This window comes from Phyllostomus hastatus, unplaced genomic scaffold, assembly GCF_019186645.2.
Source record: "Phyllostomus hastatus isolate PE091 unplaced genomic scaffold, TTU_PhHast_1.1 phas_contig_58, whole genome shotgun sequence".
NCBI classification, from domain to species: domain Eukaryota; kingdom Metazoa; phylum Chordata; class Mammalia; order Chiroptera; family Phyllostomidae; genus Phyllostomus; species Phyllostomus hastatus.
In genome coordinates, this window is record NW_025333916.1 from 10842820 (window position 1) to 10865380 (window position 22561).

General features: G+C 35.7%; 1 protein-coding gene across 17 annotated transcripts in view; it reads left to right on the forward strand.

The window, feature by feature from the left end:
* MEF2C (myocyte enhancer factor 2C) overlaps positions 1 to 22561 on the forward strand; it is a 161730-nt gene that overhangs the window by 129982 nt on the left and 9187 nt on the right. For 12 of the 17 annotated variants that reach the window (XM_045847774.1, XM_045847776.1, XM_045847771.1 and 9 more), the window contains 5 exons: positions 2098 to 2145; positions 18077 to 18249; positions 19796 to 19819; positions 20670 to 20799; positions 21392 to 21527. In XM_045847774.1, the coding sequence (XP_045703730.1) occupies positions 2098 to 2145; positions 18077 to 18249; positions 19796 to 19819; positions 20670 to 20799; positions 21392 to 21527 (511 nt within the window). The remainder of the gene's footprint in view (positions 1 to 2097; positions 2146 to 18076; positions 18250 to 19795; positions 19820 to 20669; positions 20800 to 21391; positions 21528 to 22561) is intronic. The other 5 variants (XM_045847788.1, XM_045847783.1, XM_045847786.1 and 2 more) reach the window with 1 other exon arrangement.

Consider the following 22561-nt stretch of genomic DNA (forward strand, 5'->3'; position numbering starts at 1 on the left):
TTGTCAAAAGGCCATTTTATCTACAAGATGTTGAGTTTTCCAGATTTTCATTTGTTACTTCACTACTGGATCTTCAACATGATAACCCCTAACTCCATTAGCATATCTTTCAAAATTTCATACAATCTGTAATTTATCTGTTCAGCCTATCTGTCACCAATCTCCTCTTATGGCTCTATTTTAACCACATAATTTTCTCAAAGAGAATGTCAATTACCCTGTCTCTGTGTTTTTGCTTCTGCTATTGTCCTGCCTAAAATCCACTTTTCCTGCTCGCCAGACATGTCTTCTACTTTTTTTTAATCTTTGTATTGATGTTCAAGTGCAGTTGTCTCATTTCCCACCACTTTCCCCTGCCCTACCCACCCCCACCTCCCACCCTCAATCCCACCCCCAGAGATAACTTCTTCTATGAAACCTTCCCCTGTATTCTCTTACAATATATCCCATGGCCAATTTTTATTTATTTATACAGTAACTTATACCACAAAGGATTTAAGGCAACAAGGAAATGTGAAAGGATAGCATAATTTATAAGAATTGTGAAATAAAAACAAAACTAAGACAGAAATAAGTTAAGAGCACATCATAAGGACATATACACCTGCCACAGATTTGTCTCTACACGTCTAGGAGCTCCTTACCATAGTGCAGTCCACAGCATCCCATAGAGGAGAAATTATCGTCCAGGGCAACTTGAACCATTCTTAGTTCGCAGATAAGGAAAACACATTAGATACTGTATTGAGTGTGCATCTATTTCCTCACTGGGTTTAAAGAGACTTGAAGGGAAGAATCTCCTCTTGATTTCCCAGACTCACAGTAGAAACTAAGTGTATGTGTATATGTCCTTCATATTTACAAAAGAAAAGGACCATATAAATCATTGCATTTATAAATCATTTACAGCAAACCATTATATATTTACATTTTGTTTTCTTAAAAGCATTTCATAGGAAAATGTTAATATCTTAGGCACACATAACTGTATTAAAACTGATTTATTCACAAAAGAATTTTTTAGAATACTTAAATATCTGCCTTATGATTAAAACTAAACATATATTTCTATTTAGTACAAAAACTTTATATTAAAAATAAAATCAAAATCAGACAGATAAAAAAATGTGGTTAAATCTTGAGTCTGAAAAAGGTGAATAAAGGACTTCATTAGGCCATTCTCTCTACTTAGAAATATGATTAAAATTTTTCATAGGAATTTTTAATAATCATGTACTGCTTTCAGATCATACTCAAATGCAGTTGAATTTCCTATCAGATGAACTTAGGCTCATTTATTTTAAACAATTTTATGTTTTATTTTCAAAATATTATTCAATCACAAATAATAAACATTTTCTTCTAATTCTAAATCTGAACCTACTAATAATTACAAAGTATCAGAAGCAATTAGGAAATAATCAGCTGTTATTCTGGCCTCTTTTTTTTGGCTAAATCTTATTCCTTAACAAGTAACAGTAATTATTATATTTAATATTGTATTGAAATACTCCAATACTCACATATAAATCTTGAAAATTTTCAACTTAGTTTCTTAAGTTAGCAATGAATAAGCTTAAGTTTCTAAATTTGTGGGCAGTGAGACCTATTTTATTGTACCAATAAGTAAAAGTCAGGTAATAAATGAGGTTGTTCACTGTAGGTAGATTTATGAAATGACTAAAATTCTGGACAATTAACACTGCACAAAAGTAAATGTATAAAATATATTTATAAAGAATTAAACATCAAATGTATGGTTATCTGAATATATAGTAAACCTTATTCTTTTTATTTTTACTTTCAATTAAACATCCCCTTAGGAAAAACTAGACTTGAAAATAAGATAAAATTCAGAGACCATTTCAAGACTGAGTTTTCTTTAAAGTAATTTTTCTTAGAATAAAGATTCTGCAAAATGTCAGTGATTGAGCACAGCATGTCACAATAAAACAAATGTCAGCCATCTGACTTAGGTAATAGTTTAAAAATGTAGGACTCTTGAGAGAAGACAAAATGCCGGGTTGCTAAGGGTGAAATGTGTTGTTCTGTGGACCTTTAGCCTTCCTCCTTTTGATTTTCCTCTTTAACCTGTAGGTGGTCTGATGGGTGGAGACCTCACATCCGGTGCAGGCACCAGTGCAGGTGAGTGGAGACAACTGTACTGCTGCGTATATCAGGGTTCAGGGGTCCTTTACTGGGAGATTTGCCAGAAATACATCTTTTGAACCAAGTAAAGTTGAGAGATCTGTGAGAGGCATGGAAAAATTACCCCAAGACACATGAGTGCCTTTAGCCAGCCTTGCCGTTGGGTCTCGGTTAATCATTCCACATTAAATATGACTTACTTCTGCCCAAAAAAACACCAAACTCCTGTACATTTCTAAAAGAGAATACAAAAAGAAAAAGAGGGGTGGGATTATAACCGTTCAACAATAATTTTAATAAACTAAAACCATATTCAGTTAAAATAAGCTCTTATAGAATCTAAACATAGTGTGGGCCCAAAAACACTTACATATATTTAAGCTTTTATGAATGTCTTCCACCTTGACTGACTGTCTCACTGTCACATTTCTCCAGAGTTCCATATTAATTCATATTATTGATATGAGATATTGATGGCACTCTCAATGCAGAAGCAGAGCAGCACACAATATTTCTTAATGCTAACTGCAGTTCACTATTGGCATAACAAGTAACCATGGTAATTCCTGCAAGCTGGAACATGCTACACTTTTAAAATAATAGGAGGCAGGCATGAATGACACAAGGTTATGTTTGAAATGTCAAAAAAAAATCAAGTTTATTGAACTGTCCCTGGATAGCCTAATTAAAATATTTTGCTAGAGTCAAATATAATAGCCTACTAATTATAAGAAAAAAGATAAAGAAAATTGGCATATAAAAACATTTTTACAAATCCATCCATTTAGGGATAATGTTTCTCGCTTCTGGTGTTGACTCTTCCCTAATTCAGTGAGTAATAAAGAAAGAGTATTAGAATATACACTGAATTGATAAACAGAATCGGTGTCACTGCTTCCTATTTTGTCTCTTTTTTTAAATTAGTGAGAGTCAAATTAATCAGTAAACAATATGCTATTTTGCTGAATATTGAGATGAAATATTCATTTTTCCCCTCAAAAAACACTTTGGGGCTTGTTGTCTCAACATTACAGAACCAGATGCAAACCGGACCACTCTTTTTTGGATTCAAGTCTCTGGCAAACACCATGGTTAGAAAGAATGGTGGGGACTAAGAACTGGGTTTTCACAAGTGCCAAGAAAAAGATAATATAAGAAAAACGGTATAGATGTTATGATACCTTATCCAGTACCTTGCTGCATCTGTTTGCTTGCTCTTATGGGAAAGCCAGTAATGGTCATGAAAGTTATTAGAAGTAGTAAAAAACCACGTGGAGTGGGGAAATGAGTTTCTCAGCTTTGATGGAAGTGGCCTCTTAGTACTGGGTAACAGCTAGAATGCTTTAGAATCCTATATTAAAAATGAGAAGTGCTTGGTTGCTCAATTATTCTGTCATTGTCAATTCCCTGACAGCCTGCTAAGTTTAATGGCCCTCTAGGAACAGAGAACATACTCATTCGTGTAAGCAAAAAAGTTAGCCACATATAGGTTATAGCGTCATTGAACTAAAAAATCATATGAGCTTAGCAAATTCATCCTTCTACTTCAGGACGTCTGCCATACACATGAGAATCTTCTACTTCAAAAACAGTTAAAGGAAACCGAAAGGAAAACAGTTGCTCCACCCTCATGCTAATAAATATTATATTTTACTGACCGTATCTTTAGTCATGAGTATATAATTTTCACAATTTCTGTATCGTTGTGAAAGAATTACTTCCCCACGTTTTAAAAATAGAGGAAGAAGCCCTTTCTAGCTCTGGTTGCACAGAACACCTGTTGCAGATGCCAATTAGTCTTGAGCTTCGCAGGCATGTCCTGTTCATGAGCTCAGCCGTCTTCCCTTCTTTCTCCTGCTGGACAGTATCATGTGTCGGAGCTGAATATATCTGTGCTGATGTCAGAGAATCACATAACACTGGGGGGAAACCAAGGCCAACCAGAATGTCTCTGCATTTTCAGAAAAGAAAACTGAAGCAAAAGAGCCAAAGGATTCCTTCCAAATTTTCAATGTTGTCATTGAAATACAAGGTCTCAGATAAAGTGAGAAACTCTGAGGCCAAGCGGCAAGACCCTGCAATTAAGTGAAATAATGCTCAGTCTTTGTAATTTTTTTCAAAATCAAATCATCTCAACTTCTGAAAATGGTAGTCTTGTGAGGGAAGAAAGTAAATTTAACATTTGTTGTGCCCCTGTGAATACCAAAAGACCAAAGGAATAAACATTCTCTTTTTCAGCTCAGCTCAATCAGAAAGTATAGCATCTTTCCCAACTAGCCCCTGAACCATTCCTCTCCCTCATGCCATCACCTGGAGAGTCACCAAGTCTTACCAACTCTGTCACCAAGGTATTTCCTAAATCTACCCCTTTCACTCCATTCTTATCCCACTCCCCTAGGCCAGGTTCACATCAACACCCCAGGACCCCTAATTCATCTCCCTGCTTCACATTGCATCTCACTCCACTCTGTCCATGACTGATTAGTCTTTCTCAAATCAAATCCTTAAGCCAATTAATTGTAGCTCATCATTCAATGGCCTAAAATCCAGCAGTGGCTTCCCAGCTCTTTCACAATTAACCATGAGCCTCTTTTCTCTTTCCCAACCTGCTCTCTAGTCTTAAACCTTCTTACCTTCTGCCACTGCCATCAAGAAGCCTATGCTCCAACTCTGATAATGGCAAACATTTAAATAGTTCTTACTAGGTGCTTTAAAAAAAGTAACTCATTTTTCTCATAGCAGTCTTTTAATTTTAAAATTAAAAGTATTTTAAAAAGTAAAATTAAAAGTATGTAAAAATACATATTCATATAACGCTCCTCTATAAATGGTGGGACTGAGGTGCAGAGAGGTTAAGGACTTGGCTAAGCTGCAGCCCAGGCTGCCTGCCTGTGAGTCCTGGCTCTTAACTGCTACATTGTGCTTCTACTTTCCAAACAATGCTGAGGCTACTTGGCTTTACATGTGCATTCCTAGCACTCCTGCTCCATGCTACTGAGCCCTTTTTTGTCTTCCCTCAGAATTCACTTCAGCCATTGAGGAAACCCTTTCCTGTCTTTCCCAGAAGGAATTATGCACTTCTCTTCTCCAGTGGCAGCTTGTACCTACACTACTTATCTCATTGCACTATAATTGCAGTGTCTGGGCACAGAACTCTCTCCTGCCCCTCAGCCCTCTAGGGGCAAATTGCATCTTACTCAGTTTGGATTCCCAGCTTGAAACATGAAAGATACTCAGTAAATGGCAGATACTCAGTAAATGTTTGTTAGCTGAGTAAAGGAAAATTTAATTTTATAGTCATAAATTTTTAATAGTGTTTATGTAAAAAATGGAAAGAGTATTTCAAAGAAATTATGTAATTTTAAGTAAAAAAGATATGCCCTTTATCTATAATTCAAGAAGTAATGTATTCTTCTAATACCGTATACAATGAATAATGAATTAATTACTTGATTAAATGGCTGAGCACTGTTGGCCAATAAAGTTTTACTAACTTCTCTAACTTACTTAATGGAAAACCCAAAGAGCTGATATATAGCAGTGTACGAAATGTGGTTTGATATCTCAGACCATCACAAATCACCTCTTAAAACAACGAACGTCTTACCACTTGAAGTAATTTCAAAGATGAAGGCAAGTGGTAATAAAGAAGTAACAGGATGGGGTTTGTGCTCTTGGTATAAGAGAAATATACAGAAAGTCATTATAATACATTAGTAATAGTGACATTTCTAGGTTTCAGTTGACAGTTATTCATCCACTACTTAATCCTTTCCTCTCAACAACCAAAATGAAAAGTCACTGCTTTTAAAAGTACATTTTGTCATATCTCTGCATACTAAAGCTTTTAACATGCTAATCTAAGTGGTTATTGATGATTGTAAGATCAAGTTCAATTGAGTTTTCATCATCATTAGATTTAATAGAAATAACCATTAGTTCAGCAGTGCCTTGTGTTGAATTATTCACTGTCCTATTAGTACCCTTTGTTTTCACTTTGATAACATGGTTGTTTTTTACTGCGTCAGACAGACCAGTATGCTCAAAGATTTACTGATTTGTGAGAGAGAGAGAAAAAAAAACCTTTAAGAATCACTTTAAATTTTTAAGAGAATTTCAGTCTACACTAGCTTTTCGACAATAAGGCAGAGTAGATTTATGTATATTGGCTAATAATTTTAATTGGCATTTATTTTAAATTAGATATAATTTTATATAAAAAGAAACTAACAGCTGTTCCTTATTTTGATTGTTGATTGTTTACTATTTTATGCACTTGGTTGTCAAGCATTGTCACTTCTAGATTGCTTAATTTATATCAGCTACATACATGGAGACTTGATGTCACAGTGCTGCTGTAGATAAATGACTGAGCAGGGAATGAGGAAGGAGACCTGGCTTCCAGACTGAAAAACTTGATCTAGCACGACCTTAGACTTAGAACGTTTGAACTGAGCACTCCCATTGGGGGTAAGACACGAAAATCCATAGTGTCTATTTGCGCAGAATGTGTTACAATCACATAATTATAAATCTTTAATTACATGACTTCTTTTGAAATTCATTTAGCATTGAAAAAGAGAATTTTATTAGGTTATAAAATAGAACTAAGTGAGGAGAGGAAAAGGTCATGCAATGTTTATTATTCTTGACCAGTACCATTGTTTTGCAAGTTTTTGTTTTTGAGAATACTTATCAGAAATTTTTCGGCTGATTTTCTTATCAGTCAAAAAGACTTCTCTGAAATTCTTACTCAGTGGTTTAAAATATCAGTGGAGTGGTTAAAAATTCAGTGTAAAAGGATTTGCTTTAACAAGTTTGCATTTTTGTTGCCTAACGAAACATGAATTCATATTGCAATTCTGCAGAAAGGGAGAGGAATACCATTTAGTTGCTCTCAAGTAAACTGCTTTTGTGACTATAGAAATATAATTTTATATTACCTTTTAAGATATCACTAAGTAACATGTGACAAAATATAAATTAATTGTTGGAGTCTTGCTTTAAATATATTGTTAGTTTGATTTGTTCTGAATGAAAATTCTGAGTTCATTTGGAGTTTTATTTTGGGAGTTCACCCAAAACACAAATAAAGATCCAACTGCATTGCTTTACTAGTAGCTATGAAATTAAGTAACAAAGATATTTTTAACCCAAACCAAGGTTATCTAGATTTATTAAAGTAAAAAAAAATCCCCAGTCCTCTGAATGGATGATCTACAGCATGCGATTCACAGCCACTGCCAAGAAAATCATCGTCCACTTTCCATATACAAGACCTGAAAAATTACAGATAGAGCAGTGCACTGTTCTCCAGGGGCCAATGTTGAAGTGAGAGAGGCAGCTTAAAGAGAAGACAAATGAAACATGTTATAGGCTAAGTGAGGATAATGTAAAATCTGCTTTCAACCCCTTTAAGTTTGACTTAATTCTTAAAGAGTTTTTCTGATGGGAAAAAAGAAAATTTCAAATGATAACTTCCTAGAGTGTTTTAACAGATTTTAGAGCCCTTTGTAAAACATGATCTCTGACCTCACAAATTGTATTTTTTCTATCCCCTATTTTTCTGCTACATTCAGTTAAGCAATGTGAAATTGGTCTCTTCACTCATACCTCATTGATTTAACCTAGAAATATGACTAATAATAAAACTTTGATCATTTTTAATATTAACTCAGGCAGGTAATATTTTCTCCTAAATTATTAGTTTTACTCAAATTTTCTTTGTCTCTTAAGCAGTCTTATGTTTTGTTCACTGTTCATTTCTCTCTTCCTGATTTTTGACATCATAAGATTTTATTTGAAGGTAATATGGAAAGAAAAGTTCTTTTCAAAATCATCAGTGATACAAAATTGTTCATCAACAGACAGCAGATGTTGAAAGGAGAGATGTGGTTAAAAAACCCCTTTTTTAGAAGTCGATGTTTTACCTACCAGGGACTTTTCAGGACTTCAAGGCTGTCAGCCAAGAGTATAATTTGCTGTTTTTGAATAAAACTTTGCCAGTCACTTAAATTTTACAGTTAGACTTACATAGTATATTTCATTTGAATTTCAATTCAAAGCATTATAGTCATGATACAGTCTCATATTTGAAAGATCAATCAAATATATTCAAAATTATTGTACCAAAACCTTGTATAAACAATTTCAATTTTTAAACTACAGATGTGTCACTGAGTGTATTATTGCTCCATTTCAATTGTTTTAACTGAACTTAATATTAACTTGCTATTTTACTAAACACTTCAAACTTTTTTCGCAATTTTTTGACCTTAGACTCCTCTTACAACCTACAGTTATGGTAAAGAACTGATTATGTTGTATTTATAGTGCGTGGGCAGAGAACCTTGCTCTATTAATATAGGTTATTATAGTAATAATAGTAAATCCAAGTCTATGGTCAATTTGCATATTCAAGTATAACATTAACTTACCTAACAATCATGAAAAAGGAATCTTTAATTTATGATGAAGCAACTCAAAACTGTGAAATCATGGAGGAAAATTTTTGCTCAAATAGTTATTTGGGAAAATATTCCAGAAGCCAATATTCCAAATAATAAAATCACCAAGGAAAATATATGATACATAAGTTATTTTAGGGATGACATTATTGCCCTTGGAATGTCTGTGAATTTCCATTTTGCAGGATTGTTGTGAAAATTAAATGAGATAACCAATGCAAGGCACCTAGCAGTTTCTGCCCCACAAGTAAGTGCTTGTTAATAAATGTTAGCTATTGTTAGTATTAAAATTATTTTTATTTATATTTCCTAAGTAAAAAATAAAGCTTAGTTTAATGCAGTTCCAGTAATATTTACTAAATGTGCACTGCACTAGTAGTCTCCCCAGAGATGTCTGCCAAGGCCCCTACCCTCAAGGCGGGGAGTAAAGAGGATATATTAATAAATCTGAGGCAGAGCAGGAGCACAGTGCAGTGCATGCATCACATTTCTCCTGAACATTATGATCTCCTGATGAGTTTGCAGCAGTGTAAATGTTAAAACCACAAGTAATTATTCATTCTCTTCTGTCACGTTCTCTCTAATTTATACTGTCTCAATATTTTTGTTTATAAAAATGACTGAAAGAATGAGCGATTGTGTCAATAATGAAGACACCCCCTCATTTTTAGCAAAGAGACAGCCCCAAAATCACAAGAAGTGAACAATTAAGTGAGTCATCAATCTATCATTCATCGTTAAGTGGAATTTTTTGAAGATAGCAAGGTTCAGTATCATTTTTATGGTGCAATTAAAAACTATCCCTGCAGTAAATCAGTACTCAAAGCAGAATGATATTTTGAGTGCCTTCTTGCACTAGAAAATATTAAATTGTCTAGTTCTTCCTTATTTGTAAATGGAGCCTTTATTCAGAGAGAGAGGGAAGAATATAAGGATGCACTCTAAATTGAAACATCTGGCTTTTGTAATAATGTAGTGCAAGCAGTTTGTGTTTTGGATTCAGATGACAGTTCTCCCACTTATTGACAAGTCACAGAAGCTCCTGAACCTCAGTTTCTTCATCTGTCACAAGATGGGATGATCATGCCTAACCCACACAACTGTTAGGACAAACGAGCAAGTGGCTTGCCAACACAAACCTACTTTATGACATGAACTCATGATCTTTGGAGAAACAACTTAGTAATGGGTAAAAATTCTTTACTTCTGCCTCACAATCCAAAGCTTATTATATGTGCTGAATGGTTAAATTTCAGTATCAAATTGGCAGATAGACTTAATTTCACAAAAGATACTAAGCAAAACACATCAAGGACAAGTAGGGTAGGTGTGAAATCCATGAAGATCCAGTTCAGCATCAGGGTGACTTGGTCAAGCAGAAGAGACAAGTTTCCTTTAGAATGTCTGTTGCCCTCTAACTGGTACAGCCAAAAATAGTCTTGGCTTTGGTGTATTCTTTGGGTATTTTTCTAAGAATACGCCACAAAGGCATTGAGGTTTCACAGGAGTTTCTTCACAGTCTGACATTATGCGTTATTATATTATTTCCCTAAGAAACCCCCAGATAGAGTGGAGTGATTTTATGTTTAAGAATCTATAATCAGGGGTCTTAACCAGGATGAGAATCAGAAATCTGAGTTGCCCCCATTCTGTAGTAGGCATATTGAAATTTTTATCATTCCCAGATTTCTGACCTCCAAATGTTTTGTGGTTGCCTCTTTCCTTAGAGCTATCCCATGAAAAAGATCTTCTTTTTTTCTAAAAGCTCAAAAACAAAAAATAAATAAATAAATAAACTGTGATTCACCACAGCTGAGTAACTTACGGTTCCTAGCAATTTTTACAGGGTTTCAGGCAAAATACATGTAAGACTTAAGTCTAGAAGTTCATAATATTTTTCCACTAAAACTGTTGTGTGTCATGTCCAGTAGAGGAGTGGGTTGTATAAATAAGTTCTACTGAATACAATTTAAAAGAATTTTCTGTGAAAATATGTATGTTTATTTGAGACACAAAACAATGTCCTGATATTAGAAACTAATTTACCTTAAAACCTTTAAAAAGTCAAATGTAAATTAATTGGTGGCAGTGAGCATTACTGTGTATGTGATGTCTCTAATTTAACAAGACAGTGAGTGTACTGTGTAAATGCCCTCAAAATTTTTCTAATGAAAGGAAAAGAAAACCTAGGTTAGTAAAACATTTTGCTTAAGTAAAAGCAGACGACCAATACATTGGAGGTTCAGCTATATGTTCAGCTTAATATGTTCAGTTTTTCTGTGGCAATTTGCTTTGAATTCCCAAAATTAAGATGCCATTAACAAATTACTAAACAAAGTGAATTTTATACACCTATATATAATTAGAAATTGCTTTCCAGATAACAACCAATAGCAGATACTATAAAATACTAGGTATTTCAGTATCATGTTAAGTGGTTCTGATGGAAGCTGGTCTCTTAAATAGACAGTAGGTAGGTAAACATCCTTACCCTGTATTATGGGAAAGATGATTATTGACTAAAATATCACAAATCTTACTTTTAAGAGCATATTTAATTATCTACTTGAATAACATCAAAAGTTAAGTGTAGCTAAACCCAATATTTACTATTTGTAATATTTATCCAGAGGGAGACCAGAAACATGATTTAGAACATCACCATTCTGCACCTCTTTATACAGGGTGGGAAAATTGGGTTTATAGTTGCATTGTGACATTCTTTTGAGATAATAAAGCTATCATAATAATCATACCTTCATGTCCTTTTCTATATGAACCACTCAACTGTAAACCTACTTTTGCCCACCCCTATATAAGTTCAGCACCTTCTGAACAAGAATAGCTATTTATGATGGCCAAGCTGACCATGTAAGGTGTTTCTCAAGCTTCCACATCATCTCTGACTCAGGGGGACCTTTGAGTCTCATGTCCCTGGTCTTACACTTCATCTGTTTCCTCTGTTTCTTTGTATTCCTGTCATCTTAGAATGACATTTGATACAAAGGGTTTCAAAATCTCAGAGTGTGACTCATTTCTCAAGGAGCAGGACAGCATTGCGCTTCAAAGCATGGACTCTGGACACACTGCTGGGTTCAAATCATGGCTCTACCAGTTCATCGCTGTTTGACATTGGTTGAGTTCTTGGACCTCTCTGTTCTTCATTTTTCTCATTATGTAATCCAGGGATACTATTAGTACCTCCTAAGATTGTGGCTATGAGGATTTAAAGTGTTTTATATTTACGTATAGTAGCAAACACTTACAGAGCAGTTACTTAGGTGCCCAGTACTGTTCCTGCTACTTAATGTGTGTGCTTTATGTTGTTACTATTATTGCTAACAATAGCACCATATAAAGTGTTTCTGTAATTAATATCACATGGTCATGTTGGCGATGGTCGTATTGGGTGAACACATGGGATTACTTCTCTCTCCTGAATGAAAGCATGACTTAGCATTGAGAAAACTAAGGCTTAGTATGGCTGAAGGAACTCTGATGGAGACCTCATGACTAGAACTTGGATTTATCTACTTTAATTTTTTCTTTTAAATTGTTCTTGACTCCCCTCTGCCTTGTAATTCTTCCCGTCTCTGCTGCCCCTATCAGATCTCATTCTTCACATGTTCCAAGACAAGTGTGTGCTAACCAGCTTTCCCAGCAGCACCCCAACCCCCTTGAATCTGTTCTTTCCACTGTCAGCATTGTTAGTTTCCTCACAGACAGGGTCAACAGTGTCACCACTCATCAGCTAAATTTGGCTGCTCATTTTCTATAGTATAAAATGTAGGATACAGTCTTCGGTATAAAGTTAACATTATCTGAGAAGTTCATGTTAACCAAGCCTACTTTTCCAACTTTTGAAAACGCCATTCTCTAAAACACTGGATATTTCATCTTCATAGAAATGCTAGTTCTTCTCAAATATAGTCTTGACTCTGAGATCCCTGTCATGCATTTCCTCTCTCCAGAAGTCTCTCCCTGAACTGTGTAATAAAATCCTATTCACTCTTACTTGCCACTCTTCCACCATTCTTTTTCTTGGAGTACCATGCAGCCCACCTTTTGTGAGAATATTCTGTATGAATAAATTATTGTTGAGGTTCATCTCGACATAGAAACAACCTATGGCAATAAATACTTGTCATTGTAGAAGAAATAATCCATTGTCTCAGAGTTTTTTCATTAGAGAGAATTTCTACCTTTTTTATTCTACTGCTTCAGTTAGCTAAAGGAATGTGCTGTGAAATGATTAACAGTTTTAACAGGTAGAAAAGAAGCTTTAATTAACTTTCTATAAACAAATTTAGTAGGTGGGTACTTGCATGATTTCCTGACTTTGATATTATATGGTTGATAAGCAGCTTGCCTGATTGGTTACTTGGTGATCAGTATGTAACACCTAAAGAAAAAATTTTTTTCAAGTAGCATGAAAAGGAGAGTCCTTTGATGTTTGGAATTAGTGTGTTACTCTGTACATTTTCAGTGGTCATCTCACATTCCTTCAGTAACAACTTTTTGTGCCATTCCTGAATAATTTTAATTGTTCAGCATATTTTGTATATCCATTTTGTGAGAATTTGAAACACTTAAAGAACTAATGCTGTAGATGGTATCACTGCCTCTGCAGCAGGATTTTAGAGGACAGTGAGTTCAAGGTAGACTGAAATTGTCTGAAAGGCATCATGAAACAGTTGGGACATTAGCTGATCCCTAAAAAAATGAGTTTGCATCAAACAGGAAGATAGACACAGGTTGTGAAACTGCTAGAACAAAGACTGAGACATTTTCAGAAGACTGTGTGTTTGGCTGTGGCCATTGGAAATTAGGACGGATGGGTGGGTGGTTGGATGGATGGATAGATAGATAGATAGATAGATAGATAGATAGATAGATAGATAGACAGACAGACAGACAGACAGACAGACAGACAGAGTGGGTGAACACTGCACAGCCCTGACAGCCACACAGAACACTGACCCAATAGTGTTAAGTATGATCTGAAGAAGAACATGATGGGAGCAGAACTGTAAAAAGACTCCCCAGCATGGGTCGAGACTGTACATTAGATTTGATGTCATCACACATATGCGCATACCTTACATATGGCTTAAGGAGCTCACAACCTTCCTGAATCCCATCCTAACTACAGACCGGGGCCCGCATGGGGATTACTGGAAGACCTGGTCAAACGGTGAAGAAAGCCTCAACCAAGATGGTGGCACTGGAGATGGAGAGAGTCATTTTTTTTAATTAACAAGATTTGGTATCTGATTGGAATTGGAAGAGGAGAGGAAATAGTCAAAATGACAATTTGAGAGACTGAAAAAAAAGATTTTGCCCATGAAAAAAATTAGCCTTGATCCATAAGGACTAGTTTCTGTTTTGTGCTTATTAATTTTATATGCTTGTATTCGTAATTAAAAGTCCTAGAAAAGGGAAAAAAGCTAGTGAAAAGATTCATAATGTCTAAATATCCAAATAAGAGAAAATTTTAGAGCTTTGGGCTCAAAGAGAGCTACACGCTCAATTGAGCTCTGTGAGACAAGGCAAAATGTCCTCCTCGCTACAACTTAAGCCAGGAATATGTTCTTTGAATTTACAACTTCTTAAAATAGGAGTCAATAAAAAAAAGGAAAAAAAAGCAGCAAGTGTTTTCAAGTGAACTGGAGAGAAAAAAAATTTTTTCTCCCAACACTACATTTCAAGTTCTGTGTATTTACACTAGGTTTAATGTGAGTGTTTAGAAACTTGTAACCAGCAAAGGTAGATTCTCATATCCTTCATATAAATTATATTGCGAATGCTTAAATTGTTTTGTTATATGAAACAATATTTTTAATCAAATGAACTATAAAACAATCCTACTCTCAAGTTGGTCCGTTCTTCATTTTCTTATAATCTATAATCAGGAAATCCATTCACTCATGCTTTATAATTTTTGTGCTTTTAAGTGGTTCGGGAATGTGACATCTGCATACGGTCACATCTAAATTGATAATTGTTCAGGCAGAGGGTCCTTTTAAAACATAGTGTGAAGAAAGGTGGAATCTGTATATGAGAAGGTTATTGAGAGGTGGTGTTTTCCACCTCCCTGACCCCTGGCTTGGAACGAGCCTGTTCTCTTTGGTAAACTCACCCTATGGTAAGGCAACAGCGTCAACCTGGGCCGCAGTGTTCTGAGTGAGGAGGAGGCTGCGGTTTCCGAGCTGGTTTAAATGCAGGCTCTTCTTAGCAGCAAACCACACGCATGTATTCATCATTGATTTTGAAATGATAGGTTTCTATATCACTGGTTTAGGATCCACAGTCTTGCATTCCTGAATCTATATTATGCCAGAAGAATAACAACTTGGTGGCTGGAAACAGAAATGGTTATTATACGGCTCCAAAATGCTAGCTGGCACAATATGCTAAAAAGAGCAGGAATTTGCCAGTAAAAGGCAGAATTTATTTGTTCTTAAAAATAACTTTATGCTCTAAAAATATAAATTTAAGAACTGCCATCATGGTTCAAAATATTTTACATTCAATATGTAAACACCTTAAAATAAGAGTAATCTTCTAAAATGACATAATTTCCAAATAACAAGAAATATCCCAGGAGGAAAACAGAATCCTTTTCAAATCAATGTTCTTAATTACGAGGCATTTATTGGATTAAAAACTAAAATGTGTATTTAGTTGGGGTTTTTGTCCCTACTGCTGCCCCAAATTATTGTTTAAAATATAGGCTTTGGGATTTCTCAGAGTTTACTGTAGAAAATGTTTTTTGTTTTTTCTTTTTTAAAAAAAGCACAACCTTTTCTCAGAGCCTCCGTGAAGCATTTCCATTTTCGCACACTGGCCGAGTGCTTGTCCTATCATAAGACAACACATTTCACGGAGCGGTTTTACTTCCTTTTAGCAAAATAACTCCTCCATGCAAACCAGTATCGGCGTCTACCAAGCTGGGGTTTTAGTTTCTTCTGATCTGTTCAAGCTTCACTGCACTGCGTAACTGACTTCCCCCCCTTCTTTTGAAATTACCCAGCTAATTTTCCATTTGATTGTTTATTTAAACCAGATCTCACGCAGACTTAATAGATAAGTGGCATATGCATTCTGTGTGTCAGTGTGGACTTCAGCTGACAGAAAAGCACAGTGCAGATTGTGCCGGGGCTTGCTCTTTGTCTTTGTATCCAATGGAATCTATTAGTTAAAACTACTGAAGTCCCAACAGATTCCCGGCAGTGATTCAGCAAGTCACATTAAATATAAAACTCCTCTCAGCATTCCATTTTATCAAGGGTTTCTCTGTGAACACATTCTTTGTACTTCTCCTGTTCATAAAAGGTACATGTATTTGTTTCATATAACTTTTGCCACAGAAAGCTGTCCAGATTAACTATAGAAGAAAATTTTGGCTTTTGACATACTTAGCTAGCTTTAGAAAATTTAGTTAATTTCTTCAAGTTTATTATAGAAGAGTAATTTATATTCAAATTCAACCAACAGCTTTTAAATAACTACTGTGAACTCAAGGCATGTTTGGGGGTGTATTATGTTTGTTGTATTTTGGGGTGTTTTCTCCAGTAATGTGAGCCTTTTATGATAATCTAATTGACAGATTTAATCTTGTAGTTATTTGTTATATATTCAGCTTGTTTATTCATGCATAAAATGAGACAGGTAAATGAATGGATTTGAAGAACAACTTCGCTCCATGCAGTGTGCCTTGTGTGTATTCTAATTCAAAAGATGTTCCCATAAATACTTCCTGAAATGTACTTGTGCTTTGCCTTCCCAGTTCTTCGTCACCTGTAGCTCAGACCATCACAGTAGTTCCCAGACTGGTCTGCACTGCCAGGCCTTCCTAATTATGGGCATTAAGTAATGCCCAATGCCCATACATCTTTCTGTCCACCTGCAGGCTTGTGTTCCCTTTGCTCTGCAACCTTCATGGATCTGCATTTCCACTATTTAAACCCAAGACCTGTTAGCTCGGAATTCAAGGTCTCCACGGCCCAGCCTTTACGTACCTTCAGAGTCCCCAGCATATTCCTCTCTTTTCATGGTTCCCTTCTAACCAGGTGTGTCCCTGACTGCTCTGGAAATTCCCACCTCAGCCCTTCCCCAGCACCTAATCACAAGCCCAGCGTATTTTACTATCACTTCTCTTTTTACAAGACCCACATCAGTTCCTGCCTCTTGTGTGAATCTTTATTGATTACTCTCATCCTGGAAAACTCAGTAACACTTAATCGGGATTACTCTGGGGGCACCTCACCTTAGGTGACCTTGTCTGAGTTTGTATGTTTTAAACGTGTCAGTACCAGATTAACACAGAGCAATTGCAGGGCCTTTGAAGACTTGGGCCTAGTCTTTGCTTCTCCACTGAGTAGCACACAGTATCATTCGTCCTGGGGTAATAGATATTTGTGTATTACGATAATGATAATGGTGACAATAACAAGGAGGTGTGACTGTCTCCTTCAGAGAGCTGCAGAAAACAAACATCTAGTTTCCAGAAAGGATTGTGGAATCAGGTAGTTGGATTATCTTATTCTCTGGCCAGAGGCAGTGGAGGAAGCCAGCAGATGACTTTCTGCCTATGCTGAAGTTGTACCAACTCCAGCTCTTCCTGTCACGGGGAAGGATATTTTGAATGATGAGAAGTGGAGTCCTTCAGATACCCATTTTCTGTTAGTAGGGAGCTAAACATCAGAGACCTAAGAAAATCCTTTCGGTGTTTGTGTTCGATGGCTGCTCCCCTGCCTTGGTGAGTCACCATTTTAGTGGAGGCATCATCCCCTCCTTTTAGCTCCTGAGAAGGAGTCCTGCTTTTTGAAGTTCTGTGTGAGCAGGAGAGCCAGCCTTCAGGTTTGTACACTGAACTTGGCTAGGAGGGCAAAAGAGACAGAAGAAAGCCATAGGGAGAAATTGCTCAAAGAAAAAGGGAACAGAACAGCCAGCTGTGTAAGAGGATATTCCTCCTACATGTCCTAGAAATTACAGCCTTGCTGCTGTGCCCTTTCTTCATTTCAGGACACACAGACACACAAAATAAAACCCAAACTATTGAACTGAAAGAGTGAGTCATGCCAGCCAGGCCTCCACCGAGCCAGTCAATTAAAGTGCAGGCCCAATTGTGGGCTTTTCTTAGACCTTGAATGACTGTCTGACTTTCTTCCACAATTTTTTTCATAGACAAAAAGGGTGTATGTTGATTTCTGAATAAGTTGATAGATATTAGCTCTCTTCTCATGAAAAGGTTTTAATCTTCTTCAGAGAAATATTAAATAACTGATTGGGTTATTCTTCAGATGGAGGTTAAGTCAGTCATCCTGTGGATTTTCATTGTATGTTATTATATGTCTTAGGCTGTTACAATTTATTCCTAATCTCATGTAGTCTGTGCTCTAGAAACATATTTGAGTCTAGATTTGTCCTTGAGTGCTTTCATTGTTTTGTGTTAACAGGGAATGGATATGGCAATCCCCGAAACTCACCAGGTCTGCTGGTCTCACCTGGTAACTTGAACAAGAATATGCAAGCAAAATCTCCTCCCCCCATGAATTTAGGGATGAATAACCGTAAACCAGATCTCCGAGTTCTTATTCCACCAGGCAGCAAGAATACGATGCCATCAGTGGTAATGAATAACTACATTTTAAATAAATGTTGATAATGTTTTGTATATGTTTTTGATGTTTTGTATTTGTCTAACTCTATGAATTATTTAAGTGCTTCTGTTAAATTAACACATCAATGGTATTGCTGGAGTCCTATTTGTATTTGGCTATTATTTCTGGTAACTGGTTCTCATTCCTTTTTCCATATTAAAAAAAAGAACCAACATCCCAGTGAACTCCACTATAGGACTGTGTTCTGGGATGAAAAAAATTTCCTTTTAAGGAATCTAATTTATAATTAGAAAAAAACGACCTATTGTTCTGCTTATGGGACATGTGGTTTGACCAATAGTAGAATCGAACTCACAGGATGAGGTATTTTATTTCATAACATATTTTTTAAATATTGAACTATTTGTGTCCTCAAAGTGCTGGCAATGAAAAAACCTTTTCTATAATTTATAAATGAACTTTCTCCTGTTAACCAACTATTCTTTCCTTAGGTATATTGCAGGAATAAAATTTAATACACTACAGTCTTGGGTATATTGTAGCAGTAGTGTCTAATACATCACACACCTGTGCATGGCGTCACTCCATCTTCCCTCTTTCCCTCTGCGTGCTTCATGCAGATAGTTACCTCTCAGAAGCAAATTGTTTCAAAATCCTAGGCATTTTGAAAACAAAGGTTATATTTTATAAAATCAAAAGAAAGTTGTGGCACTTGTAAGAATAAATAAGTAAATGAGAAACAGAAATATAAGAATATCCCCAGCCTCCCATTTTTCTTTTTCCTGTGTCTGCAGGTCTAAGGTGAAGATAATATTGTGGGATTAAATTCAGCAACAAAGAGACTGACATCAATGTTCTCCAAATGAGCTTTGCTTACGAATGAGAATATTTAAAAATCAAGATTCAGTAGACAAATTTAGATCATTCTGCAAACATTTTTTTTCTTTCTGTGCTCTGCGGCAAGCTTCAGGGTAAAACAGTCCTGCAAGCTGATTAGTTTATTATGGCACAGTGCAGATTAATTTTGAATATAAACCAAAAAAAAATCACATAATATGCAATGTTCCCTTAGGAAAAGACTGGGTCTAATAAATAAAACCTCCCACAGGGCCATAGCCAAGCAGTGTGGGCCACGCATGGCAGGCTGTCTCCATCCGCACATTTACTCCAAGTCCTGTAAAACTGCTGCTTTCCCAGGGACTCTGTGAGTGGTCTGCCAGGGCTCTCACTGGCAGCCAGGTGCAGTTTCCCCTCCTGGAGCAAGTGGGGTTTTAAAGGACAATCTTTTTTTCCCCAAAATGTGACGGTGAAATAATGAATGTTGAGACACTGACCTATGCTGAAACCTGGATAGATTGTCTTCACATTCGAGACAAACAGCTCATTAAGGGAAACAAAGAATGTCTTTGTAAGAGGTTATCTTTAGAGTCTGGGTTTTAAAGCGTTTAAACTGTTGTGTCTATCAGAAGATGCTTTTCCTCAGGTTGAAAAGATTTTGCCCAATTATAAATAGTTACAGACACTAATTTATAAACTCCTTCCCCATGCTTTCAGTCTGAGGATGTCGACCTGCTTTTGGTAAGTGGTGAGAGTGCTTCCCTAAATGGCGCGGGAACGGACTCTCAGGTGGAGTGGAAGCTCTAGCAAAATGGGAGGATTTTGGAAATTATCATAGTGTGTCAACATTGATTATATTTGAATATCATTAATTTCAAGTTCAGATTATTTTTCTGTGTCAGCCTCTGCAAATGAAGGGCATGTTTTCAATTTATTTTAGGGCTTAATTTATAGCAAAATTCTAGCACCAAAAAAAATTTCTTAGTTATTTAAAACCGCGAAGATACTTCTTTTTCTAAAAAATTTTTCTCATGATCTTTAAATTTATGTGAATCTTAAATTTCCTTGCTGTAAGGAGTTAAATATACTTGTTAACTGCTTTGCCATCTAGTTTGAGGGAAGTTTAGAAGAATCTGAAAAAAGTGGACAGAGCACCACCTTCTGGTCAGAATATGGCATGAAACTCTACCAGTCTGCTCTGCTGTATGTAGAACTGAGGATAAAACCACCGTGGTTGATTTTAATTTTTTTTAAATTTACATTTGAATAAAAACTGAAACAATAGAAGTACAGTATACATATTTCATCAGTTTTCAACATAGTCTGTTTTTACCCATAATAAAGCAATGGTACTTGTTACTAGTTCAGTTGCCTAGGAGATACTGATGTAATGGGTTACTATGGTAACAACTGGTCTCTTGAAAGATTGTAAATGATAGGGTTGGCAGAGTTCATAGAGACACATGTTAAATGATTAACTTCATGAGATTTGTACCAAATTATATCTTTATGTGCAAAATCAATACTGAAATCTAATATTTTTAACTTTTTAAAAATTTCACCAATAATGTCTTTTTATTTACTTTAAAAGAATCAAAGAATAAATAACTCCCAGTCTGCTCAGTCATTGGCTACCCCAGTGGTTTCTGTAGCAACTCCTACTTTACCAGGACAAGGGATGGGAGGATATCCATCAGCCATTTCAACAACATATGGTACCGGTAAGTAGTTTTACCACATTCAAATAGTACATTAAATACTTTTTTATTAAAAAGCAAGATGAAAAAGATACTACCTTTTAGTCTGTTAGGCTTTATTTAGTACCTGTGGTGTTCAGAGCACTATATGATTACCTGTCAGGCAGAGTGAATATTACATTTTCAAGGGACTGAAAGTTTTACTAACCCAAGCTGGCTTCAATAGAGAAGAACAATTTCAAGGAAAATGAGCACTTATTTCTTTGATGTACTAGATAGCTCATTTCCTTGGGATTGTTTAAAAAAACATTTCTAAATCATCAAATATGTATAAACTGTAATACCACATTGGAGTTCTAATGAACTAGAATTGCATGTTGTGTTCCTTTGAAGCTTTCATGAAATGCTTATTTTTTGGTACATAGTATATCTCTTTTAAATTAAAACTGTCCCTGATGTGTTTCTGTCTCTTCCCCCACCCCAAAAGTTAAAAAAATTGTAACAATTATTAAATAATATAAATAGAATGTTTTTAAAATTGAAAAGCTTTATCCTGTCCATCATTTGACAATTTCCAGATTAAGTGTTTTCCCTTACCATTTTGTGTGTGATCCAGAGTACTCTCTGAGCAGCGCCGACCTGTCGTCTCTTTCCGGGTTCAACACCGCCAGCGCCCTGCACCTGGGCTCAGTCACTGGCTGGCAACAGCAGCACCTACATAACATGCCGCCATCCGCCCTCAGTCAGCTGGGGTAAGCAATGTCATTTCTGTTAGCATACGCTTTTAGAACGCATTTTTAAATGACAAATGGCAATCTCTCTTGTGCTCTCATGTCCCATTACAGGATATAAAATTCTACCTTATCAAAATCTGAAAGTCATTATCAGATCGATAGTTTTCAAGCAGCTTAAATATTACATATTCTTTAAGAGGAGAGGGAGCTCTGTGCTAAGGACGTAAATTATTTCCCTATTGTTTTAGACTATATTCATTTCCACTTCTATCAATAACATATTTTTCTTTAGTTAAGTTTTTGTATAGCCCATGTGGGACATAAGACAACGTTTTTTGTTATAAGTTCTTGAATTTTTTTTGAGATACTGGAAAATCCTCACTTAGCATAAACCACATAGTTCATGCTAATATTACAGTAATACTCATAGGATCAATTGTTTCATTGATATACAGATTTCATGTATTTTTAATTAACCCAAAGTATATATTTATAGATATTGTATTCATTAACATACACATATATGTATATGTGTATCCATATACTAATTATCTAAATTTGGGTATAAAAATAATTTTTTTGTTTTTCTGGTCAGAAGATGTGTATTTCTGCCCCCTCGTGGTAGTTTTGAGATAATGCCTTTATCACAGAAATGACTCCTGTCATTAAACTATAGAAATGTTCAAACCTTTTAAAGGCTTTGAAGTCACATTCACACCCCTTATAAAATGAATAGTTTTTATTTTAAAGTTTAAAACACAAATCAAAGACCATACTTTGTTTCATTAATAATTCTAAAACTGCAATTAACCTTCAAAAGAGAATAGTAGGAGGATATAAAATATTTAAAGAAAACAAGTTTTTATATTTTGGAAACATTCTGTATGCCTACCTCACTTTTACTCTTCCGCTGAGCCATCTGGTTAGAGTAGTTAACTAGCTCCCCGTCTCTGTTTCTAAGGTGGTAATGAGCGTAACACAACTGAGCAGAATAAAAATCACTGGCTGTTGTCACAGCTGCATCCTTCCCACCCCTCCGAGGCCCAGCAGCT